At 41.8% G+C, this 27,560-nt stretch overlaps 1 protein-coding gene and 1 non-coding gene across 9 annotated transcripts in view; one reads left to right on the plus strand and one right to left on the minus strand.

The window, feature by feature from the left end:
- The window catches only part of CDC14B (cell division cycle 14B), a 69,965-nt gene extending 50,653 nt beyond the window's left edge, over nt 1-19,312 (minus strand). For 7 of the 8 annotated variants that reach the window (XM_067569352.1, XM_067569351.1, XM_067569350.1 and 4 more), the window contains exons 1-3: nt 19,024-19,312; nt 2,793-2,886; nt 1,546-1,621 (exon numbers count right to left, since the gene is read on the minus strand). In XM_067569352.1, coding sequence (XP_067425453.1) covers nt 1,546-1,621; nt 2,793-2,886; nt 19,024-19,177 — 324 coding nt within the window. In that variant the 5' untranslated portion in view covers nt 19,178-19,312. Of the gene's footprint in view, nt 1-1,545; nt 1,622-2,792; nt 2,887-3,876; nt 5,120-19,023 lie in introns of those variants that run through there. The other variant, XM_067569349.1, reaches the window with a different exon arrangement.
- Nucleotides 19,313-26,982: 7,670 nt separating this feature from the next.
- Nucleotides 26,983-27,148, plus strand: LOC137167264 (U1 spliceosomal RNA). The gene has a single exon (XR_010924077.1). It is a non-coding gene; the product is annotated as a U1 spliceosomal RNA (small nuclear RNA).
- The last annotated feature ends 412 nt before the right edge of the window (nt 27,149-27,560 follow it).

Below are 27,560 nucleotides of genomic sequence, written 5' to 3' on the forward strand. Positions count from 1 at the left end.
CTTGGGTAAAATTTTCAAAATAGTCTATGTTTTTACTGCAAGCTCTTTGTGTGATATAGCTTGATCAGAAACCTTAGAGTCATTTTCAAAATATGAATTACGCCCATATTTTTAAAGTCCTAAATCAAAAACCACTTGTGTTTGATGCACCTCAAATTTTGCCCAACCACTCTCCTCTAACTACATGTTACACCTCGTTTGGAGGGAGACAAAATTGGACTTTCAATTGAAAAATTAAAACTGAATGAAGTGATGGCAAGATGTTTTAAATGTGCATTACAAATGAACAATTTCTCTTATCAGTCCATTCTGTTAGCCAAAAATACCACGAAGCTTTAATAGTGAAATGAGTCACTTAGATACCACTCTGATCAGTGCAGGATGAGAACAGTAGATTCTAATCTATCTGAGATCATCCCTTTAAAACATCTAGCATGCAAGTATATCAGTCTCACAAACCAACCCGTTTTAAAATAATCACAATATGGAATAGTTTTCAAGCAAAATCAGAGCAAATTGTCATGGCCAAGAAAATCTACTCATTGCACCACTAGCACTACAATGACTCTGAAGCAGAAAGCTTGACACCAATGCTGGACAGCAATGAACATTCACAAGATGCAGATTTTTTTCTCTGTTAAAGAAATATTGTGTTGCATACTTCCAGTTTTCACAGTTCAATGGAGGGTTTCAAGATCTGACTAACAGGCTCTTGAACAAGCAAAGCAAGCGCCTGAATTAATTTTAATAAGCTTTGTATTTGCCTAACATGTTTTATACTCCAGTCTCTGTTAGAGGTTGGCAAACTTGCATTGTGATCACTAAACGTATGACTTCATTATTTTGATTTACAGAGAGATAAAAACGTAACAGCTAGATAAGTATCTAAAGCCCAATTCTGAAAGGTACAGACAGGGTGCCTCCGTAGCAAGTTATCACAACTCCAGGACTGAGGGTGCTCAGTCAACTTGCAGGAGTGAGCCCTAAACACATTTTTAAAAAGCAAATGTGGCTCCCAACAGAACTGTTGTGAAGGTCCAAAGGTAAAAACTAAAAATAAAGCCAATTTGAAACAAACCAAACAAAAGCCAAATCAAATAAATGCATCTCTCAAGGAGTCCTGAAGCTCACTAGACACTGGCAGATTGCCAGGGAGACTGAATTCCAAAGGAGGGGGGCCTCTGCTGAAAGAGACCTTTGCCTGCTAAAAGTTCTAGCTGTTTCTAACAGTACCAATATTTTTACAAGTCGCACTTTCACAATAATTACTATCACAACAATTACAACTTCCTAAAAGTAAATATTTCTCCTTCTCTTCCATCCCTCACTCCCTGTTTCTTCCCCCAACCATCACCCTCCTCAAAATATGATCTGGACAAATCTGAGAATGTACACTGCAGACTGGTTTAATGTACACATTCAAAATACAAGCCATATATCAATTTGAAGATATTTCCCAAACAAGGAACATTTTTTCACTTCCCTACTTTTACAAATAGGCCGATTCCAATATTTTATATCCATGTGATATGAAACAATTTTTACCTTTAATTTCTTATTTAGCTTGCAACAATATCTGTAAACCATTGCCAGATTAACAGGTCCAAAATCTGCGTAGAAGCTTGTGGGGAGGGAAAGAAAGAAAATATTTTGATTGTACATGTTCTGTAGAAATGCCTTTAAAGAAATCCACATGCACCAAATGAAAACTAGTAATTAATGCACACATTATATTAGGCACAAAACTTCTTTAAATTGCATACTGCAACTTCTTGCATACTGTTAGTTCTGTAGTTTTTCCATCCGCTTTTAAAACTTTATTTTTTTTAAATTTATGCTGCTTTCATCTCCACACAAGACCTCCTAAAAGGTCAATGAAATGAAGTGATCAAATTTTTGAAAGCTCATAGTAAGCTAACATTTCTTGGCACCACATAGGAACTCTTGATTTTAACAACATTGCAAAAGTATGCCTTCAAAAACAAGGTTATTAATTCCACAAATGCTTCTGCTGGCAGTAGGTTTAAAAGCTATCAGATTTACATCAAATTATTATTTATATATTTACTCATTAATGCACAAAGCACTCTACTGTATACAGAGCCCCACTGAAATACAGAAAATAAACACCACATCACAACCTGGGAAGGTGAGCACAGAAAATTTTAACCAAAGTTACTCTTATTCTTTTCAAAAGTACTAAAGGATCTTTAATATCTATGCAGGGTTTCATAACAACATTTCAAGGTCTCATCTGAAAGACCTATGCAGTTCATTGCAGAGTACTGAATGTGTTTATGCTGGGGTCATGAAATGCTGAGTCAGCAACAGGCAGATTTTTGGGGGGAGGTTCGGGGGGGATCCATCTAGGAAGTTTAGATATTCTACCCTTTGTCTTTGGGCAACTAGAAACATCCCTTTGGCTAAATATTACAGTTAATGCTTCTTGTTGTAAAGTATTCCTGTATCCTCCAGTAAGAATGAGGTATAAGTTAGAAACAGAAAGTTTTTGAAATTTTTCAAGACAGAAATTGATGGGGAGCCAACAGGCCCTCTCACAGGTATATGGTCTCATTGCGAGTGAAATTAGCTGGGACTAGTACACTAGTTTTGAGAATAAACTCCACATAGTAAATTCTATAAAATTCTATAAACTATATGAAGTTTTAACTTTATTTCAACTACCACTAATAAAAACAGAATAAAAATTATATCATTTGCTTATTGGTGCTCTTTTTACCAATTTACTGCAATGTTCTGTAGAATGCAAGAAGAATAAGGACTCTACTTACTTCTCGTATACAAGTTCATCATCTATGCAGAAATAGTGTGTGTTTGCAACACCACTCTTTGGTTTTTGGCAGAGAATTGCAAAATAAAGGCGACCTGAAATGCAAGAGATTTTAAACGAATAGTACCCTTAATACTACAAATTTCTACAGACAATTTGAAATGTGGCTCTTAAATGCAATGACTTATGGTTACACTCGAATATCAAATTTTCCTTTCAGGCTTCCGGCTTAGACATTATTTTTCAGGTGCTAGGCAACAAGGCAGACAATGATTAAGTTCTAAGGTTATGTTTTTGGTTACCAAACAAATAATTTAAAACTTACTTGTAATTTAGTCAAAGGTCTGTATGGTTCTCCTTTGGCAAACAAATTGTTTGGAAGATAACCAGCATTCCCTCCCATAACTGTTTTGGGAGATTTTTGTGTGCCTATATACACATATATATGTTTACTGACTACTGTATTTCTGAAAGGTGGACACCTGGGTTGTCCTTTGAAACCAGAAAGCAACCAATCACACAAAACCCCCTCAGATTATGTTCCTGAAGTACAAAAACATGGACGTGGACACTCTATTATACCTAACCTAAAACAAGATATTTTCAGCCTAATACACGTGTGCTGGCGGAGGTGGGTGGAGAGTGTAAAAGATACCAAAGAGGAAAGTGAAGGATAGTAAAATTCACAGGACTTTGATAAATGACAAACAGAAAAAGAATGTCTCAAGTTTGGGTTCTTTCAGGGAAGTTTCTTTGTTTGACAATGCACACGCATGTGTTATGCAACAAGTGATTTACCTTTATTAACTTTTAACTAGCTTAGGTAGAATATCAAGCCGCTGGAACAGGCAAGGAAGTTACAGACATCTGCTGTTAAATCCCATGTACATTTAATTTATAAAATAGTTCCAACAAAAGAAAAAGCGTTTTGTTTCAAAGAAGCAAAGGCGACAAAGTGGTGCAGCTAAAGTGATGACGATGCCACTGGCAGTGTCTCCTTGTTCACACGCACCATCGCAAAACGAGTTTCGAAAACTGGTTTCTTTAAAAAACAAAATCACAAACTGGCCTTTGAAATTGCTCACCTTTGATGAACTCCACGCAGGGGCGCGAGTCCTTTCCGACGCTCATTGCTTACAAAGACTACAAGGAGCCAGCCAGCCCCCGAAGGTTAATACTGCGACGGCAAACAGCCCGGCTGGTTTTTTCCACGGGAGTCTGACGGCGCTGAAGAAACGAAAGCGTCACTCCCCGCAGCGTTTTAAAGATTAAAGGGCAGCCTGGCCACGAGGTGTACATCCAAAGCCAGCGTGAGCCCTGGGGCGTCTGCCCTGCGCCCCGCTGCCTACCACGCCCGTCGCCCCCCGTCCCGCGCTCCTTCAGCAGGCACCACGGCTAGAAGGGGGTCGCCAGCAGCTGGCGGGCTCGGCCCCACATCTCCCCCCTAACTCCAGAGACTAGTGAGTTTCCAGCTCCGGAAGCTGCGCTACGGGCATTAAAAGAGAAGCGCCCTCGGGCCCGATCCTGGCGAGAACGAGCCTGATGCGCCCACAGACAAACCCCGGCCAGCCCGCGCTAGGGGAGAAAACCAGAGCGCGGCGCGCCAGCCTCCGTCGGGAGTCCGGGACTCGCTCGCTGCGCCCGCTGGCGGGGACTGAGCGCAGCAAGCTCGCCAGCGAGTCCTCCCCGCGCAGCAGCCATTGGCCGGCAGGCGGAGCAGCCAGCGGGGCCCGGGCCGCTCCTCTTCCTAGCTGGGGAAAACAACTCACTAGGGGAAGTCTCAGCTCAGCCCAGCCCAGCCCACGCCGCGGGCTCGGGTTGGAGACCGCCCGGCATCGGCGCTGCTGCACACAAGCTGCCGCCGGCAGGCGGGCGACGGCTGCTGCTCTGTCTAAAGGGACTGCGTTAGTTCCCGGCTGAGCCCCTCGCCGCACAGGGCAGCACCGCGCGCCTTGGTTTGTATCTTTAAACGACAGCCTGCGGCCCCGGACTGCACGGGGCGACTGTAGCCCGCTTTCAAAGCAATCCCCATGCTGCCGGCTGGCAGCGGCCTGGAGTGCACGAACCAGCGTGGCGTGCTGTGGTCCCTGCCTCTGCTGGCTCCAGGGCCCTAAACCCAGTGCCTTGCAAAATGCAAACACGGCAAAGATGCGGATATTGTTAAGAGACATTAAGCTACTCGTGAGTCATTTTCGCTCCGCTCCCGTTGCTTTTCAGTGACCGCCTGCAAAAGCAGCATCAACAGGTTACAAAACGTTCCCCAGAGAGGGAGTTGCTCCAGTTCCTAACTTATTGTGGGACTGGGAGGACTGTGAAGAGAAGAGTGGAAGGAAAAATGAAAGGGAAGAGCCCTGTCCAATTTAAGGGAAAGGCGGAGGGGGAAGGGAAGGGGAGAGTTGAAAAGGAGAAATGGCAGAAAAACAAAATCCAAGTTAAAACACGAAGGCGGGGGCGGGGACACGACGGCTTTAGGCGGAGCTGCAGAGGATGGAATGGCGTTCAGTAGTTTGACTTGATAGTTATTTTGAGTGTAACTCCTATAACTTTTCACCCATTCGAAAAACCATGATATGCCAATACACAAAAATAGACCCAAAATAGCATCTTATTTAAAAAAAGAATATGCATGCCTACATTTCCCCCCACACTCCCCCATAAGTTGTATGGTTATTTTAAAAATGAATAAAATGCAATTGCCACTAATTCATATTTGAATTTGTTGTATGGGGTGTTATAATAGTGAACATCAAACCTTTAGTAGGTAGCAGCTATATGGTGTATTGCTTGTGGTAATCAGGCCCTAAAAACTGTGCCTTCTACTAGTATGCAAATACTTTTTCTTTTCTTTTGAAAAACACCACTGTAAAATTCTATAACATCCAGCTAAAATTTGAGCCTGAATGATGGAATTTGTTTGGTGCAGGAAACGGTTTACTTTAATACTGCAATAAATCTGTTAATCTAAGTGTAAGTGCATAATTTTTTATAAATATACACTGCTTCTCTTCTTTGTGTTCTCCATTCCTCAAAGATTCTGCTCATTCATTTATTATATATCTTGAAGATTTTTAGCTAATTTTTGTAGCCTCGCTAGCATCTTGAAATCTTTAGCTGTGTTGTGACACTGCACTAAAGGAATGTATAAGCCAACATTTGACCAGAGAATACAAAGTTAGCCCCAGTATTTATCACCTTAATGTGAAACTGTGAAATGCACAAATATGCAAAGCACTGGTTCAGAACAGCAGCATAGTGTACACATTTTTAAACACTGCCCATATATAAATGACAAGTCAATTTTTGATATCTTCAAGCCAAAGGAGTTTAAATGTTCAAAAGTGCCCAACAGATTTAGGAGCCTAAGGGCCAGATTTAAAAAAGATATTTAGGTGCCTTAAGATACAATAGACACCAAGCGGGATTTACAAAAGCTCTATGTGATTATGTCTCTCTTGAAAATGTCACCCAAAAAGTGCGTACGCTCGAGCAGAGTATGAAGACATAATGCACAATACAAGTTTTGCCACTCTTGCACGGCAGGCCAAAGGCCTAGTGCAGTTTAATACTTTCGCTTCATAACTGGTTTGCAGCAAAAGACAGGGTTTCTGAACTGATTTTAAAACTACACAATCCTAACGATTTAGTTTTCCCATTCATGATGATAATCCATAAACACTGTTAGAATTCTTGACTAGCACAACATAATGATTCACTCAGTTTGCAAAACTTAAGCCTAGTTTACATTACATACTTTTGTGGAACAAAGTCAGCTTTTTGTGCCATACAAGTGGTGGTCTACACACTGCAATCCACCCCCCTCTGCCCCACCAATTCCCCTGATTTTGTGACAAAATAAAACCACCTCAAAGAGAGGCGTAGAGCTTTTTGCACCAAACTTTTAGCAACAAAGCATCAGTGTAGACACAGCACTTGGTTATGTCATGGTAAATGACCTCCAGGAAGTGTCCCACAATGCCCACTCTGGCCATCAGTTTAAACTCTGCTGTCCTGCAGCCATCCACCACTCCCCCTTTAAAGACCCAGGAATTTTTGAAATTCCATGTCCTGCTTGGTCCTTGTTGATAGCTCACATTTAATCTTTCCAGCTGACCATGGCAGCTCTACTCAGCAAACGCTCACTTGGAGCACACCAGAGTTCCTGGATCTGATCAGCATTGCGGGAGAGGAGGCTGTGCAGTCCCAGTTCCACTCCAGCCAAAGGAACTTCAATATGTATGGTCACATTTCTCATTTAATAGTGGAGAAAGGCTATGAATGGGACACACTGCAGTGCTGTGTGAATATCAAGGAGCTATGGCAGGGGTACTGAAAGGCTAGGGAGTCAAACCGTTGCTCTGGTGCAGAGCCAAAGACCTGCCGTTTCTATAAGGAGCTGGAAGCCATTCTTGGCGGCGACCCCACCTCCACCGCCACGAGATCCATGGATACCTCCGCAAACCCGGAGGCAATGGACACCAGACTCAACCCTGATGAAAAAGTCATGGATAAGGAGATCGAGTTGGAGGATGATGTGGAACAAAGGACCAGCTTGTTTGCTGACATGGGGAGGCAAGACCTCTTCTCGACCCCCAAGGGTTCAAGTCAGTCCCAGCCCTTCAGCTCTAGGATGCAGGGGAGGGGAGCTTGGCTAAGTGATTTTTCTGAGCTGATGCTGCATGGTTACATGAGGTACAGCTGTCCTTTGCTTTGTTGCACTGTACAGCTGGTTGAAGGGATAGAAATACACAAGAGTAGCTGTATTTGCATCTGCTTTCCCTTTCCCTGTGCAGCTAGACAGTGTGGCAGAAAAGTGTTAATGTACACCAAGATTTCACAGAAATCTTTCAGTGAGGTCTCTAGAAAACCTTCCTGAAGGTACTCGCCAATCCTCTGCTAGAGATTCCTTGGCAGAGCTGTTTCTTTCTTCCCCGGTTGTAAGAAACTCTCCTTCGTCAATGACAATTACTTGTGCAGGGACCTGATTTGAAGCTGCTTGTATGGAGGAGATGGACCCTAGCATCTCTGCTTACTCTCAGGAGTGAGATATCAACTTCTATGGCCTCCGCCTGTGAAAAATGGTGGCACAATTTGAAATTTTGTCCCTATATACCTGCATCGTTACCCTAAACAACCACCCATAACCTTTTCCCCCAACGTGTGTGTCTCCTCCCCCTGGGCACAACTCATCATGCCCTGGTTGATTATCGAGTGTGCTCTTGGCAGGAGACAGTGAGAAAGAGGTGTATTTTGCAGTAATGAATCAATGCTGTTATTGCACTCACAAAGCTTCTGTTCATTGTTTATTGTGCTTCTATAGATGTGCTCTTGGGGGGAAACACCTCCACACCTGCTAAGCTGTGTGATGAGCCTGTGGCTCATCAGAAAACAACCATGGAGAAACAGAGGAGATGTTCCAAGAACCCTTCCAGTCCACTGAGGCAGGAAAAAAAAAAAAGAAAAGAAAAGAAAAGAAAAAAGGGCATGGAGACATACTGTGTCCAAAAAATTTGATAGGCAGGAAAGGAGGGAAAACCAAGAGCAAGTGAAAGCAGATCACGAGCGTATGATAAAAGCCATGGAGGAGCAAATGTAGCTGCTAAAGTCACTCAATGCTGCAGACTGAATTCATTCAGGCTCGCCCCTCCTTGCAGGCAATCCAGAACTGCTTTCCATGCCCTACCAAACTCCACCCACACATTCCTACCAACTCCTGGCCCATCTTGGTACCCTGTTCACTCCACTCCTTCAGAGCTTCCAGAATGATAGCTGAACTTACACCCAGTTGTCATAGCTCACACTACCTCACTGCTTTTTCCCCTCCAGCTCAGATTTTCATGTGTTGTGAATAATTATTATTTAATAAAGACATACTCTGTGAAGAATAAGCAATCTTTATTTTCTCTTGCACACGGTGGTTGCAGCTCACATTGCTATCAAGCTTGCACTGTGTATCAATCATAGCATGGCACAGTGTTGTTTACAAAGAGCCCTTATTGGTGCTCATTGTCAAAACAGTTTCTCAAGGCCTCCCTGATTCGAATGGCCCATCCCGTTGAGCTCCTCTAATAGCCCTAACACCTGGTTGTTCACTGTCAGTTGCAAAGCAATTCACCTCTGCACTCCATGCAGAGGGAAACTTTTCACCCTTAGTGTCACAAATATTATGGACCACACAGCAGGCGGCTACAACCATGGGAATATTTTTCTCATTTAGATCTAACTTGCCATAGAGGCATCGCCAGCAAGCTTGCACATCCAACAGTCATTTGGCACCTGCTCAACCTGTTACTGAAGTGCCCCTTACTGCTATCCATGTTGCCTATACAACATGGCAGCTGGATCTCCAAAGATCACTATGGGCTGTGACATTCCACTCTGCAATCTGGACTGGTGTGTATCCGTGTCACCTCAATTCCTCACTCCTGGGCCCCAATTTATCCCGCTTTGCTGTGTGAGCCACCCAATCCTGGGTCAGCCCACACCCAGCCTCCTGCAAGTAATCAGTCCCTGACCTAGTGAAGGAGCACTTCTGGCCAGCCACTCATGGGATAGACTCCCAGCAAACACCCCCAGTCCCAGATGCAACCCCGGGAACTGCCATCTTACAGGATTCAGTGCTATACACTGCACCCTGCAAGCTCATTTACATTTGTCCGTCAATTTATCCAAGAAATTGATATGCACCAGCTCTGTCACTCTAAGTGAGGTCTCTGCACACACTCAATCCACATACACTGTTTTAGATAAAACAAGCAATTAAGTTTATTGACTACAGCAAGATTTTAACTAATTCTAAATCAGATTAATGTAAATCAAGAGATTAATAATAAGGAGATCGTTACAATCAACTAAAAGGTAATTTGTATCCCTAACTAAGATTAATATTTCAGTAGCTTTCAGTCTATAACGTTAACTTACCCATAGCTGGTTGCGATGCCTCTTGCAACCAGACATCCCCTCCCCAAGTAGGTGCCCATCCCTGATGCTGCTTAGAAGATGGATTCCAGGGGAGAGCCTTGAGACAAAAACACCTCAGCTTTTAAAAAGTTTCCTCAACACCCCGTGGGGTCAGGTGATCAGCTACATCCAACAATGGGCATGATTTCTTCTACTTGAGCCAAAGTGTTCACAGGTGCTTAGGTCAGAACATTGTTCCTGTCTGCATGCCTCTGCTGGGCATAGAAACACAGCTTTGTGTTTGTCTGCATCTATTCAAGCCATGTGAGAGACACATTTGGGGATATGACATAGCAGAGTTTCATATCTGTACATATGTATGACATTGCAGGAAACATGCTACCACAACAATAATGTTCAGCATGCCATGAGCATTCCAAAAACACCTTACATGACATACTTTGCATTATAGACAATGCACAGTTACACTACAAGGGTGAACGTGAGTGATACACAAATCACACTATAAGGGTGTACATGGGATACAGCTTGTCACATGGGCATTTCAACATCCCCCACTGAGAATCTTTTGGTCTAGAAAGAAAGTCCCTGCTTGCAGCTTTCTGTACAGTGTTCCTGAAGATATGTGCGTCGTACACCATCCCTGACCAACTCACATTGATGTCAGTGAAACGCCCATGGTGATCCACAAGTGCCTGCAGTACCATAGAGAAGTACACCTTTCTATTGTCACAAGATGGTCTGGGGCCAAAAAAAGGGGATGTATGTCCCATCTATTGCCCGCCAGATAGGGAATCTCATCGCTGTGAAGCCATCCACTATTTCACGCATATTTCCCAGAGTCACAGTCCTTCTTAGCAGAATGTGATTAATGGCCCTGCACACTTGCAGCACCACAGTGCCAGTGGTGGACTTGCCGACTTCAAACTGATTAGTCTGGTAGTAGCCAGCTTCCACACGACAATCGCCACAAGCTTCTCCACAGAGAGGGCAGCTCTCATTCTGGTGTCATTGTGCCACAGGGCAGGGCAAGCTCTGCAGTGTTCCATAAAGGCGGCTTTGTGCATTCAAAAGTTCTGCAGCCGCTGCTAGTCATCCCAGACCTGCATAACAATGCAATCCCACCACTCAGTGCTTGTTTCACATTCCCAAAAACAGCAGTGCACCATGTGCAGATGTTCCATGAATGTAAACAGTAATCCGGCATTGTTTGTTTACATGGCACACAGCAGGTCAGGCTCCTCAGATTCCTGTTCTGATTGGGAGCTCATGATATACTACATGACCAGCTACGATTTGTTCAGAACACTGACAACAACAGTGGAGAGCAGTGCAGGATCCATCCTTTCCGACAGAGACGGTGGGCACACAGGAAACTAGGACCATTGAAAAATGCTGTCAAACACAGTCAGAAACCTATGGAATGACGGGATGGAAATCACTGCATCATGGGATGTTGAGCCCACACCCATGATGCACTGCAATCCTCTCCGCCTTCCCACAACTCCTAGCGGCACAAGGTGGCAAGTTGTACAGTGGAATAGCTGCCCACAGTACTATGCTCTCAATGTCTATGCTACAGCACCAACTGTGGACATGCTTCAGTGACACAATGAGTGCTGTGTGGACAGGCACAAAGGTTTTAATTATAGTGCTTTTTGATTATCACTGTAACTTGTGTCAACAACACTTTCTAGTGTAGACAAAGCCTTGGTTGGCATTGCAGGCAAAAAACTTATTGATTAGACTGAAACAGACCACATTCTCTTGCATCCGCTCATTCTCTCATACATTTGTTTCTAAATGAATAACAGAACAATTTGTTGAAGCATAAAGGAAGACAATTTCTTTAAAAAAAAAAAAAAAAATTCAACAGCCACCAACCAACCACACCAACAAAAAAGAAATAATACAGGATTTGCTCAAGCAAAATAGAGGCTTCCAACCAAAATTTTCCAAAAAAATAGGTGCTTTAAGTTAGGCTCTTGAAGTCTGTGTTTAGCAAATAACGCTAAGATTTTAAAAGGAGCCTAGAGGGAGTTAGGTGTCCAAATCCTGCAGAAAGTCAGTGGGCATTAGGTGCCTAATTCTCTTAGGCCCTTTTGAAAATCCCACCCTAAATAAGTGACATGGCATTCCTGAAAATCAAATCAGTTGTTTAAGTACATAAATATGCACTTATGAGCTTAACTTTAGACATCTGTGTTTGAAAATAGGGTTTTTCATTTTTTAACAAATCCTTAGGTTAGCCAGGAAAAAAATCTACTGTCAAATGTTGATCAACTTATTCTTTTAAAAGTGCATACATCTTACATAAGCTAACTAAATGTCATTTTTGGGGAAGATACAATTTATACCAGTAAGAGTGCGCTTCTGCAGGTATAAATTACTAGTTCCCTGAATTAAATAAGATATACCAACAAAAGATCTTTTTATTGTTATAACTGCATCTACACTAAGACTGTTGCTGGCATTGCTATGTCAGTCAGGGATGGGGAAACAAAATAAGCCACACCCTGACTGACACAGCTATACCAGCAAAAGTTCAGCCTAGACTAGGCCTTCCTTGTATGTTAAAGAAAAAAAATTATCTTATTTAAATGCACTCACTTGTAGTGTTAAGCCTAAATTAACTCATAATGTTAATTCTAAACCTTAAATGTTCATATCACAAAAAATTCTAAAAGATTGACTGGAGAGTCTCCAATATTGGCATTACAAATGCTTTTTTTTTTTTTTTAAACTGAACACAGTGTAAGCTGTTTCTAATAAGCTATAAAAAATATAGTCAGTATTTGGCTAGCTTAGCTTTTTCCCTTTATGTCCATTCGAGGAAAGGACTAAATGATTTGTTTAAAACATGATTTTAATTTTTCAAATAATTAAAACCTAATATTAGTGCATAATAAAGTAGAAACAGCCATTTAATAGTCCCTGTACACTGTTCACCCGAAATCTGAATCCCATTTAACACACTGTTTCACATTAAACTGAGTAAGTGTGAAATGAGATTCAGATTATGGGTGAACAATATACAGGGACTATTAAACAGCTGTTACCCCTTTATTATTCAGTGCTATCTTTGGAATATTTTAATTGTTGCTATATTCAGAACAGCTGAATAAATTTAAGAAGAAATGCAAGGTTAATATTCTTAATTTAAACATTAGCCTCAAAATAGAATGTCTGTATTAAATGCCACCACCCAGAGAAGCTGTTAGTTTAAGTGTACTCACATCAACTGCTCTGCAATAAAACTGTAAATAAGCTCCATATTTTTAAAGGTGTTCCCTACTGGGAAATTTAAGAAAGGAATATAAAAAGAAGTCATTTCAGAACAGAATTAGATTATTTACTTTCGCTTACTCAGACTGCTATCCCACTACAATGCTGAGAATTTTGGCCTCAATGACAGTATCAGCAGGATGAGAAACTACTCATTAGAGCTATTTTATTAAGGTTTCCTCAAAAGCATTTCCGGCTGTTTTACAGTAGCCAAGTATTAACCTGTTATGTTTTTAAATAGCACTATTATACACATTCTGAAATGATTAGCTATGATTACAACTGGATCCTGTCAGCAGATTGTTGTGGCTGAATGCCCTACCCCCATGCCCCACTGAACTGCATTCAGTAGGGCTCTGTAAGGGTCCTGATTGCAGGAGCAGGGCCTAAGTTTTCTTTCACTTATTTATATAAAAGTAGTGCATCTTAAAAAAGTAAAAGCCATGGTGTTTTCTTATTTTATTTACAACACATTTGGAAACTATTTTTAATATACATTATTTCAACAGAAAAGAAAGTTATAATGATGAAAATAGATTAATTTTACACTGGCAGAAACTAAGGGGATCTTGCTAATCCTGTGTCAAAGGGTTAGGGCTGGTTGCCTCACAGAAGGGAGTATTTCTTGTCTCTATGAGCAGGCAGTGGCTATGGAAATATCTATGCAGGGTATAAGCAGGATACAAGCAGCTTCCTCTTCATAATCTTGTTTACTAGATTCTGAAAAAGGAATGAATAGCATCTCCCAAAAAATATTCTCCTTTCCATTACCCACAACAATCCTGATGTCCCTAGAGATCTACAAGTCAAAAATCTTTATAGACAGAATTCTGAATTCAAAAGGCAGCTCATACACAGCAGCACTTTAATATTAGACAGCAAGGAAACATGCTCAGTTTTAGCAGACAGATTATTCCTGAAAAGTCTGAAAAGTGAAGATTTATTTGTTCTTTTGATAGAATGAAAAGTTCTTGAACTTGATGGTAAGGCAGCTAACAGGTCCCTCAGAAGGTAAGTGCACAGACTGGTTGCAGTTATATAATAAGATATTACAGTCTTTAAAAAAAATCTTAAAATTATTGTAATCTGAAATAGTATTGTTCATAGTGAATTATAAAGAACATTATTTGGGAATCATTTACTATAAGTGTTTTATAGATCTGAGCTATGTACATAATATTTATTAAGGGTTAAGATTAAGAGACTCCAAACAATTCTTTCTAAATCTAACAGTTATCAAAAAGATGCAATTGATAACATAAAGGTATAACACTATGTGATGACAAACTGATGTATATAAAACTGAAGGAATTTTTCAAATCAGTCATCTTATATTATAAAGGAGTGCTCACTCATCACTGCAGAAATCAAAGCCAAGAGATAATAAAATTGGTGATCATGACAGAAGCCAGGTATCAGCATGCTTTTTGAACAAGAGAATGAGGATACAGGTAGAAATTAAATATAAAGTTAAAGACACTGTTTGAAAATAAAAGGCTATGAAAAATTGTTTTTTTGCCAGACTGATCAGACCTGTTCCACAATCCTGGCCCTACTTTCCTTATAATAATATATAGACCCTGTGCTTTGCTGCTCCCATGTAATGCAGACACGTATATCTGACAGGAGTTCCCACACTTTCACAGCACTGGATTAGACAACAAAAGTCTTAGCCACTTTCTCAAAACAAGGAAGATTTTGAAAGAGTCATAAGAAAATAGGTTGATAAAATGATTACATGCTGCTCCTGAAAGGAGAAAGATTTACAAAAAAAACCTTATTGAAAATGTTTATAAACAGCAGCAGTCTGAAAAACACAACTCTCAATATGTTCCTATTATTCCAGAAAATTATGATTTCTCCATATTGCAACAATATCGAGAGAACTGTGAATTAAACTGTTCACATAGAAATTATCATCAATGCACATATTAAGCCAGCAGAATATTTCATTAAAATTCCAAGTGACATCTTAAGTAGAGACAAAATCAAACAAAGCCCAAATATATTGCAGTACTTATCTGTATAAATGAATTTCTCAATGTAAACAAAATTTATACCTCTCCTAAATAAAAGGACAACAACATATTACAGTCGTTTTGAAAATTGCAATTATTGCTAAAAGCCTAAATAAATTTGTTGGAAAGGTAGCCAGAATTACAGAATTACAGAAAAAGGTATTTAAAAAAACTTGTAGCGTTTGGTACAATGCCATACAACTCGCTTTAGAATCTTATTTCTCAGGTAAAGTTAGAGAACTGTACAGAACATACATATCAAAGATAGGAAATCAAAACCTGCCTATTATCTTAAATGAAATCTCTAAAATTTCTTTAGATTGTATATAGCTACTGCTTTGAATGACACAAGGACATGGGAGATTACATTTAATAAATAGAGATGAGCTCAGTTTTGGCAAATAAATTTCAGATTATCTGAGTGTCATGTATTAGTTGAAGAAAAAAATGGTGGCATCTGAAATCAACATAATACAGCACAACAGAAAACTTTAAGGAATTGTTTTCTTTAGTCAATCATTCTTCAAACAATTTTCAGAGTTAACTGAAATATTCAAACCTGGCAACATCCAGCAGAATCTGTTCATAATGGAAATTAGCTATGTAGCTAAAACTACAGCTCAAAGTATTACAATAGAATATTCACCTTTTACAATTTAGGATTAAAAAGAGTCTATTGATTTAAAAAAACAAAACAAAAACTTTTGCTCACTGGAAAAGCCTCATAAAATACATATTTTGTTCTTGTGATGGCTGCAGAACAAAGTAATCAAAATTTATCCCAGGATATTTCAATTTAATGAAGATGCCGAAAAACAAAACAAAATTCTAAAGCCTGGATCTTTGAACACATACACGAGTGGTCTCATTGGCTTGAACAGGACTACTCACTTACATGTGTTTGCAGAACTAGGGCCTAAATTAACTGCAGATAACAGCACTTTGTCACAGTTCATTTTATATGGATAAACCTTCTTTAAATAAAAGGGTAACATTTTCTTCTAACTAAAAACTGTCTGTTTTAATAATAATTTTTAAAATGCCAGCACAATACCTCTAGACTAATGTGCTATGTGTTATTCAGTTTAACAACCTTCTGCTCTTGCTACCAGCGGTTCATTAAATGTTATATGGTTGAGGGGAAGGCTGCAGGAATTGCTTCTAGTGATGAAAAGCCACCAAAAAGTATTATATTGCACTATCCTTACATCCCTGATGTTTTTCCTTGGCTGTGGCACATACCTACCATGCATTCACAAGACTATGAGAAAATCTGCAGTGTTTTCCCAGTCAGTGCCTTTTCTTACACCAGTGGTTGCCTACAGAGTAAAACATCTCAAAAGGTGTTAACATTGCAATGGAGAGATTTACAGGGGGAAAAAAAAACAAAAAACCTGAGTATGAGAAATTACTCTTTTAAAAAAAAATTCTTACTGAAGCTTATTCTGACAAACAGTTATTAGGAAATATAGTAATAACTGAAGTACTATAACATTTATAGATTGTAGCATTAAACACACAAATATCATGCACAACAGAATGCGACATCAGACCACCATGATATGTTACACCCACAAATTACAAAGATTTTTAAATATTTATGTTTGTTTAAAGTTGTTGCATTAGGAGAGAAGAGGGAATGAAGGCAACATGCAATATTCACAAGTACTTTGGCACTGATTTTGCAAACAGATGCTTTAGAGCATATTTGTTAGCCTGGAGAGAATCCCATTTACCAGTGAGTCTATTTGCAGGATTGGGGCTTTACAGCTTATCTATCTTTAGTTAGATGAACTAATGGTTGTGCCTTGATCAGCAGTGTGAAATGGTGAGGATGTTAGTTGTCTAGTTGCTAACAGTTGTCTACATAAGGAATTTACCAGCAGAACTATACTAGTATAACTCGCTGTGTACACTATTTTCCAGAATAAAAGTGCCTTTTTCCAATTAATCTTATGTCACTTTGGAGGGAGTATAAAATACCTTGGGAAAAAGACACTCATATTCTGGAATACAAGTGTCCACACATGGAGTTATACCAGTGTAATTACAGAGGTATAATTGTATCAGTATATTTCTGCCAATAAATTTCCCTGTATAGACAAGACTTAACATTATTTATTATTTTAGACTAGTTTGGATTACTTTCCTTTACAACACTTTTGTTTGTTTGTTTTTAAATGGGAGACAGGCATAATCTGAGTTTACATACTCGTAAGATTTGGGAGACAGGGCATGGTGGACTTAGTGTTTTTCCATGATAAAACTATGTGAACTTGACATGTCATTTTGAGCTTTGTTTTAATTTCAAGGAAAACCATCAACTAATTGAAAAAAACCAAACACTTCTATCTGGTTTTTTTAAACCTGCTATTGTTATGAGTACAACCTCACTGTAATGGAAAGACTTTTTTCAGTTTATTTACTTTGTGTAGTGTCAATATCACTCTCTTCTATAGAGAGAGTTTCCCATTTGCATTGGTCTTTCACACAGGAAAAGGAAAGGGTTTTATTTTTTTTTTTTGTTTATTTTATTTTTTTTTAAAGTAAATCATATCATACACAAAACTTGACAAGGAGACTTAGGGGCAGCTATAATTTCCAACTGTATTAGTTTAGTCAAGTTTTTTTTTTTTTTTGAGTTCAAACATCCCTTTAAACTAGGAAAGAGCAACCCAAACCCAGCATGCTGCTCCACACAGGTAGACTCCTTTGACAAAACAAAGCACAAATGAAGTCACTGGGGCTCTGTGCACCTTGAGCAGTTTGTGCAGAACTAACTAGAGGAGTGGGGCCTGGGGTTTACCCACCATTTTCTTTGATAAGGCAGAAAGCATGAGATTAAGGGTAGACAAAGAACTAGGCTGGTTTATGAAAAAATTGAAATTATGAAAATTATTGAATTAGGAAAAAATTTAAATTATATCCCAAAGATCAAATATCAATTTCTAAAACATACAAAGTCATAGAGTTTAAGGCCAGAAGGGACCACCAGATCATCTAGTCTGACCTCCTGTATATCACAGGCCATTATATGGTCACAAAGAAGACTAAGATGTTTGAATGATTGAACTATATTTCTATTTTTCTTGTCCCTCAGTACTGAAAAAGAGTGCAAGACCCCTGTTTTCTAGTGAAGTCCAAGTGAGCTGTTTAAGAGTAGACTCTCCTGGACTTTTGTGATGTGGATAATACTAAATTACAGATGCTTTTGGCTGCATTTTTCTGCCATGTTATAAACATCTAAAAGTGGAATTTGTATAAAACAATTACTGCACCAAACAGCCTGTCAGACATCTATTAAGTGAGAGGGCTAAAGACAACAGAGCACTGTTTCCCATGCAGGAGGCTGGGCTGAGGAAAAAGAGGGGAAGTGGAAGTAGAAAAGCAAGCAGCAGCAAGAAGCAGGAGGGGAAATAAAAGGTTTCCCTTTCTTGCAGGCACTCCTTTCACTTAGGAAAAGCAAAACCAGGAATTTCACCCAGAATATTTCACAGCTGACCCTTGGCTGAGCACCACGCTGAAGTCAGTACTCCAAGAAAGGGCGGGTAGGCCCTTCCTATGCACATTTCATACGGTCTGCTAACGATTTTTAAACGGCAGACACCCCGCAGAGGCTGAGGCTCCCCCACGTTCTCTGCCAAGTCCCCTGAGCCCCGTGGCCAGCTGTTACCCCAGGGAAGTCGTCACACGCCTCGGAGGCCACCCTAAAGTTTGACAGCAACCTGGACACCGACGCCTGGGGGCTGAGCCGGCCACGGGGGGAGCAGGCGGGAGCAGGCAGAGCTCAGCCGTTTGGCTGGGACACGTTACCCGGAGCACGGCGCGAGTGACAGGGAAGGGCGGGCCGGTGCCTCCCTCCCCCGTGGCGCCGGGCGAGCAAGTTCGGCAAGTTCCTCCACACACGAGCCCCGCTCGCTCGCTCCCGCCCCGTCCCGTCCCGTCCCGCACGGGCGCCGCCGTGGCCGTAGCGGTGCCCAGCACGCGCGGGCTGCCTCCCGCCCCGCTCACCGGTGACTTCCATGCAGCGCTCCGGCCCGGACGGGGGCGGCTCCTCCTCCGCCCGCGCGGGTGCAGCCGCCGCGCTCCGGGTTTTCTTCACGGCCGGCGGCGGCGGCGGCGGAGCCGAGTGTCGCCTGGCCCCGGCCCAGCTCTTCCGCTTCATGGCGGCGGCGCTACGGCGGGCGGGAGGCGGCCGGGCTCATCCCCGCCGCTGGAGCCGCTCCCGGGGGCCGGGGCGCTCGGGCTGCCGGAGGGGAGGGACGCCGAGCCAGCCACAGCCACTGACGCGGTCCGCCGCCACTTCCCCGCAGCGGGGACGAGGGGGCTTCGCGCCCCCTCCCGTACCTCTGCGCGCCTGATTGGATGGTGGCGATGTGACGTCATCGTGACCTACCGCATCGGGTAAAGTGACGTCATAGTGGTCAGTGATAATCACGGGTGGGCCGAGGGACAAGGAGCCGTGACCCTCCCACGTGCCCGCCGCATCCTTTCCCATCCTCTCCACCCCCTCTCGACACCCCTTGCCGTGGCGCCATGCATAGCCGACAGTCTCTGCTGCGTGCCTCCTTTCCACCCCCCTACACACAGACACGCCCCCCCGACTGTGTTGTTATGCGTTATTTCTATTATAATGCTGCCCGAAGGCTCCAAGCACCATACACCCATGCTAGAAAATTCCTTCACCTTCATATAGCCCACATAAAGACCACTGTGCAGCCTTCCACACACAAACATCCCTGTACCCTTTCCTTACACCATCATATACACAACCCCCATATACACACATACATCCACTCCTCCCACCCTCATACAAGCCTACGTACACCTCAGGTACACTCTTCCCTATATAAAATATAACTTCACATCAATCTCACATCTTCAGACACACATCCCCCTACACCTATTCAGTATCTCTATCCTCCCCCCGCTACACACTCATTCAGACCCAATTATGCCACACACACTTTACGCATTCATGTACCCCCAACACACCCATGTAAGCTCTTTGGAATAGGAACTGCCTTCTCATTCTGTATTTGTATAGTAGCTAATACAGTGGGATTCTGGTCTATGAATGGGATTCCTAGGTGCTACTACTACTACCATGACAACAAAAGAAAGAATAATAACCTCTGATATAGCCACATTCACATACAAAACCATCTTATCCTCTCTTCTTAGAGTGCCCAAAATGACGTCTTATGTTTATATAGCACCTTACATTCCAAAGAATTTCAAAGACTGTCACAGATTACACATACTACACTTCTGAGATTCAGCTATTTCTGGAGGCGGAGGGTGCCAGCCAAATGGCACACAATTTACCATACAGCTATGTAGGGGAAGGAACTTGCTTTTATGAAAAGAACACTTTTTCCCACATAAAATGGCCTTTGTTGGAATAGGATATTTTAGATTTATTTTTAATTGTAATCTACCTATTACCATACATGAAGAGTAAGCAATTCAGTTTCATTCAATAATATTTTATTGGCATGAGAACTTAAGACAAGTGTTGCCAAAATGTAAAAAAGAGAGAAACTGCTCAAGTAGCTCTCAGAGGAAGGTATAATTTGCCCAGGATTAGGCTTTACAGCATATGTGTGATATTGTCTCCTGTATCCATTTGTCATATAAGTACATTCTCAATACAGAGACAGGCTACTTATTATACGCCGTGATGCCATCTCTGCTGTCTCTCTCCATTCTCCTAGGTGTAGGCACAGTTTTCTCTCATTGCTTTTACATTAAAAACCTTTAATCATTTTTAGTGTTTTGAAGAAATATCTTTTTTTGCACTCTATTGTATTTTGGACACTGGAGTAGAGTATCCCTCCATCTCAGTCTCCTCTCCATCAGACTGGTTGCCCTGCATCTCTCTGGGTTTGAAGTGTGTTTTGTGTCTCCCTGTTTCTATTTCTAGTTTATGGTTAATGATTTTGTATTTGGTAAGGCCCGCCTAAAGTTTGCACATTTTAATATTCTGAGGTCACCAGCTGGTGTGATAGTTCTGTGCAGGGATCTGAAGTATGGTTGGTTTTGATGTATACTTTCCAGAGATTTCTATATTCATGTTTTAGGCGTTGGCCTAGTGTCTTGCGCATTCTTCAGTTTTGGAGAACTTGTTTGCTCCACTGGTTGGGAAGTATTCAATTAAATTTTCCACCATACATTGTGCAAACAGTGACCCCAATCTACCATAAAAGAAACCCCTACCTAGCAGCATCCAAGCAAACAGATGGTTGATCAAGAAGATGGGTTTGGCTTTCTACCCTAAAAGTAAAAAACTCAGGGTCTCAGACTGTTGCAATATGAATTTCACAGACAGTAATGCAACACACACTCTGCCTCCAGTCCCAAAGGCCCTATCTACACTGGGTGGGAACAAATGTAAGCACATTTGGTAGGCATGCAGCACAGGTGCAGCTGTAATGGTATTAACTTTTTAAGATGTAGTATAGAGAGCTTAGACATTTTTAGTACTTTCAGCTGACGGAGCAGGTCAGAAAAAATGACCAATGAAACACCTCTCTCAAATAGCAGTTTTCCAGGCCACGTTTGCTTATTATCTTTCCTTGTCTTCAACAGCATCTTCTGTTTAGTCTCCATGCCCTGCTGCTATGGATTTAGGCAGGTACACTCACTATATGCATTGTATATTTTCTAATTCCCTTCAGGCAATAATTCTTATAACAACTGGTTGAAGGAGTTTGTTCACTACCAGGCCTTTTATTAAAACAATGCTAGATCTTCCAGTCTAACTGCAGTCTCTGATGAGTTTGGTCCATTATGTGTAATGGCATGTCCACCTTAAAAGACTATGGTGGTATCATAGGGGGGTGAACTGGCAGGTTTATGAGCTCATTTAAAATAGCTAGCAAAGCCATAGCCAGTTGCATGTACAATTTATGGGCCTGATCTGCAAACATTTACACATGATTCGACTACAGTGGGATGACTCACATATGAGGGCCTGATTCTGCTGCTCTTAGTCCTTGAGTAATACCACTAGTTTTAATGGGCCTACCTTCCTTGTAAGGTACTACTCAGTGTAAGCAAGGGTGTCAGAAGTGAGTTTCGTGGGGGTTGAGGATACTCAGTGCTTTTCAGAATTGGGCCCAAAGTGAAGAAAGCTGCCTGTGTGAAGCTTGCAGCTGAGAGCATAGGCACCCTTTGTTGACCTGGAGTTGTAGCTGGCTTCTGCCTACTACTTCACCATTAAGTGACCCTCTTTCTAAAAGAAGAGACTTTCAAATATAGCTCTATTTTTAAAAAATGTTTTAAAATTAAAAATTTGAAAACAGACTCAACATAGTTGAAAATAATTATTTTTACATGCATGCTTCTTGTCCTTTGTACTACTTTTAAATAAAATTGTCACTTAAAATGGTTAAAAAAATAAAACAGAAGTGCAGTGTAACACAATGGCTGCCAAATAAGCACTCCCTGGTAGCCAGGGGTGACTCAGCTGTGCCCTGCCTCTGTTTTCCCCTTCTTCAGGGATTCTTAAACAAACTCCACTCAGTTTTTGTAATCCGATCACAACCCATCTTGGGGTCTGGTTTTTATTAACACAAAGTTCCAGAAAAAGCAAACACACACACAAAAAAATCTTCCTTCCAGCTGTAAACTGGGCACAACCTCTCCTCCCTGAGGAGCTGTGCCTTCCGACTCTTTGAGCCCTTGCAGAAAATGCAAGGGCTGGCATGCCTTCTTTGCCTTTTCCCAAAGGCAAAACAAAACTTTCAGTTGGATCTTCTTACCTAGCCCCAACTACCTTCTTCAGGAACCGCTGCAGGTGCTCCTCTCTCCCTACAATTTCATTGCAATCCTTCCCCCTTCCAGCTCTGTCCTCACAGAACCATCCTTGGACCCTTTATAATTCAGGGGTGGTTCCACCCTCTTAATTAGCTTAACTGGGAACACCTCCTCTGACCCAGGGGCACTGGACTGCTTTAATCACGGGGGCCAGCCACCCTGTGCCATACAGTTGTTAGACAATTTAAATGCAGTTTTTGAAAAGCAGAGCCGTTTTCTCCCTCTCCACATCAACATCTGATGGAGCATCTTGATAAGTGTATTCTGCCATCTGCTGGTATGAGGTGACTGATTGTCTCCTGCTGGTTTTTTTCTCACTATTCACTGTGTCCATTTTTAAAAATATTTAAAAAAAATTAATGTTAAACTATCACAAGACCTAAAATTATGATCACGTTTTGTAAAACATTTCACATTGCTGTTAACATGGGCCACATTCTTGCAATTCATTGTGCATGGGCCGACTGCTGTGCCTGCACAGAGCTCTAGTGAAGTCACTGAGGCTCTGTGCGGATGCAGCTGATCACTCAAAAAAAAAAAAAAAAAAAAAAGGAAGGACTGAAGCTTTAATTAGTTCTGTCCTATCCTATTGTCCTTTTAGTTCATATTATTTTAGAATATCTGGATTTTGGAATTATTTTAGAATTTGTCTACGAGTTTAGAGTTTTTAAACATCAAATGTTTGAACTAATAAATTTTTCACAGGGCAGTACGCTTTCTCTGTGGTTATGCTCTGCTCTACCAGGTAAGGGTTTGATTTCTGACTCAAGTTCCTTACCCTCCAGGCCAGCAGGAGGTAGAAGTACTTTGCATCATTCTGTAATGGTGTATCTATCTCAAACTTTTTTTTGCTGGGACCCCCTTTGCAAATATTTTAGGCTGTGATGACCCCCCCAAAAAAGTGATGACCTCCCCCATGCCATGCCACCCTTACTGGCATGTATGAGGGCTGACAGCTCGCGACCCCCCTGCATAATAACCTTGCGACCCTGTGAGAGGTCACAACCCCGTTTGAGAACCCTTCTGGTTTAAGAGCAAGGATTATGGGTTCCAAAAGTAAAATTGCCACTTTTTCATCTGAGAAGAAACTAAATTTTAGCCCCATCATTGCACATCCCACCAACTCACAACTTTATCCTAAGCTGTACCAAATCCTTGTGGACTTCTTTCTCTTTCTAACGGTGTGCTGCTTGTTTTCTCTCCTTGATCTCTAGTTTTCATCTGGCAGCTATCTGGCTCTTCACATCAGTTCCAACTTCTCACGTCATTTGCCTATTTTCATTACTCCTTTTCTGTCTTCCATCTGCAGTCTCTTTCCTTCGTTCTCATACAATCTCCCCTGCATTCCTCCAAGCAAGCAGAACATCTATCAAAAGACAGAGGCACAGCAGAGGAAGCAGACTAGCAGTGTGAGGGGAAGTGGGGGAGCACTCCTGTAATGTTGGGAGAATTGGGAAGTGGTGTCTAATGGAGGAAGTTTATAATTTAGGGAAACGGGAGGGAGACTGGGTGACCAGGTAATCCATTTTAAAACCAGGGAGCTGACCATCTTAAAAGGCAGACTCATTCAGCTTTCTGCATTTGTATGAAAGAATGTCCTTTGAGCTCAAATGGCAGAATTTAGATCCGGTGGGTGAGGTAATATCTTTTAAATAGGACCAACTTATGTTGGTGAGAGAAACAAACTCCTGAATTACACAGAGCTCTCCTTCAGGTCTGGGAAAGGTAAGAGTCAGTGTCACAGCTAAATACAAGATAGAACAAATAGTTTAGCATAAGTAGTTACTACATATTCTAAGGGACCATTCAAGGTGATGTGGCCCGTTAATGTCCCTGTAGTCATAGGACTGCTGAGACTGCATGACGGGATGGATCACTCAATAATTGCCCTGTTCTGTTCATTACCTGTGAAGGTTCTGGACTGGCCACTATCGGAAGACAGGATACTGGGCTAGAGGGATCATTGGTCTGACCCAGGATGGCCGTTCTTCTGTTCTTTTGACAAAAAGGGGGTTAGTGGGTTACAAATTGTTGTAATAAGCCATAAATCCAGTGTCTGTATTAAGACCATGATTTTTAGCATTTAGCAAAGTTATAAATTTAAGCTCCCAGGCTCATCTTTTGAAAGTGTTGTGCAGGCTTCTGTTGAGGATGAGGACTGATCATATAGGTCATATATAGCAGGGGTGGCCAAACTGCAGCTCACAAGCTGCATGCGGCCTTGTTACAGTCAAAGTGCAGCTCACAGAGTCCCCCGGGCTCCCATCTGTTCTCCACCTACCAGACTAGGGGGAGCTTGGGGCTTCTGCCCTGTGGTGGGTTAGTGGGGCTAGGGACCTCTGCCCAGTGGGGAGGAGAGTCTTGAGGCTTCAGTCCCACAGGGCATCCCTACTGGGGCTTGGGGCTTCAGCAGAAGCAAGGTTGGAGCCTCAAGCCCTAGCAGGCACCTCCCGGTGCCCCACCACCCCATAGCAGGGCTGAAGCCCCAAGCCCCAGCAAGCGTGTCCCAGCTCTTGAACTTCTGAAGATGGTTGTATGTGGCTCAGAGGGTCAGTAAGTTTGGCCACCCTAATATATAGAGAGATCGTTTTATAAGTGTTCACCCACAGGTGATGGTGTTTTTGTCTTTTATCATTTTCCTGTGTGAGTTCATTTGAGAACGTAGTGATTGTCTGGTTTCACCCACATAGTTGGTATTGGAATATTTAGTGCACTGGATGAGGTACACTACACGTTGTGACAAGCATGTGTAGGACCCCTGGATCTTGAAAGGTGTGTTGTGGGAGGGGTTGATCATAATGTGACCCTTCCATGCCTAGGGTAGCCACCTGAAAATGCCAAGGTCAGGGCAGGCTGTGAAAGGAGAGCAGATTCTCTCAACACTCGTGAGTGACACTGAAGTCAAATTTCCCAACCAGTCACAAACAGTGCTTCTGATTCCCCAAATCGGTCATCAAGAAGCCAATATACAAATACACACAGCCCCCTTTACTTCATTTCAGTCTCTGGCTCCCAATCAGCCACGAGGTCCAGTAAAGAGACCAGTTATTTAAACTCTATGCTCTTTACTAAAACGGTTCCCCCTGACCCCAGAGGGTCAGCCACATTACCAGATCAATATAAGTTTGGATCTTACCCAAAATACCACGCTGCCAGCCAATCCTTTAGTAACTAAAACTAAAGGTTTATTATAAAAAGAAAGGAACAAACAACAAGAGAAATGTTAAAGGATTAAAGCAATCAGATACATACAAATGATTTCATCAGGTTTCTAGAAGAATTGTGGCATTTACAGGCTTGAATAGTTCCTCTGGTACACATCCAGTATCTGGATGGGTCTCAGTCCTTTGTTTCCCAGCTTCAGTTGGATGACTTGGTCCAGAGGTAGATAGGTGGCTGAAAGCTGAACAGGATTGATGACCAAATAGATTCCCAGGCCTCTGCCTTATATATCCTCTGGCCCCTGCCATGCTGTTTGTGGAATTTTACAGGAACCAAAATGGAGTTCAGAGTCACATGAGCAAGTCCTGATGACTCATCAGGTATACCTCTGGCTTTTCCCCCTGGGCCCCTTGCATCTGTGAATGTCTCAATGGGCCATTAAGCAGGCTATTGTTCTGCCGCCACCATGTCTAGGGTGTGTCTCAGACAGCACAAGTTGAAATACAGATATATCAAATATATCCGTAACTCCCATTACACATGAGCATAAGTATTATCATCTTACTTAGCATATTTTAGCCTTTCTAACAGTACCTGACATGGCATACCTTACATGAATTATTATGATTTTGACATACTGATGTCATACAGTATAATAAATGCCCCCTCTCCCCCCCAATCCAGCCAGCATGACACATAGTACCAGTGGAAAAATGTCTGCAGGTTTTGTATCTGTTGTTCTGGTAGGGTCGGGTGCCCCTTTGAGTTGGTGAGTCCTGGCCAGTGGAGAGTTTGCTTCTGATGAGGAGCTTGGAGAGGTTGGGGGGTTGTTAACAGTGGTGTTAATGGGTCACTTCACCTTGAATGGTCTCTTAGAATATTTATTAGCTACTTGTGCTCAACAATATGTTCTATCTTGTATTTAGCTGTGTCAGTCTTAGTACCTTTCCCAGACCTGAAGAAGTCTGTATAGCTCGAAAGCTTATCTCCCTCACCACAAAAGATACCACGACTGTTATCGTGAAGGTGGTTTTCCCAGGGTGAGGCTCATCCATTGTACTCCAGGTGTGCTGACCCCTGCGATTTTCTCAAATGCAGGAAACTCGACTGCATAATTTGTGGTAGTTGGGGACTGCATTTGCACTTTCCCCTGAGAAAATAAAAAATAGAAGTTGGTCCAATAAATGATATTACTGTACATCACCCACCTTGTCTCTCTAATATCCTGGGACCTACCTGGCTACAACATTGCATACACAATTTAGGTTTCTAATTGATTGCATTCATGAGTCATGTAATTAGATGTGTAAATGCTATCATCTTCATCTACATTTGACTTCCAGTGCAAAAATAATTAATTAAAGGCTGGATCAAGGCCTCTTTAAAGATGTGCCCCTAAATGTCTATGACACCATAATAATGATTACTACTATGCTGAACTTTAATACTGCTGTTAAACCTATGGTTCTTTATTCTGAAGGCCAAACAGACATTCTTAATGGCATTTGATTTCTTACAGAAATTCATAAAAAATGGTTGGTTCATGGTGAACTGGATTGCTTGGG

Source organism: Emydura macquarii, unplaced genomic scaffold (genome assembly GCF_026122565.2).
Source record: "Emydura macquarii macquarii isolate MOO-44397 ecotype Brisbane River unplaced genomic scaffold, CSIRO-AGI_Emac_v2 contig_2897, whole genome shotgun sequence".
NCBI lineage: Eukaryota > Metazoa > Chordata > Testudines > Chelidae > Emydura > Emydura macquarii.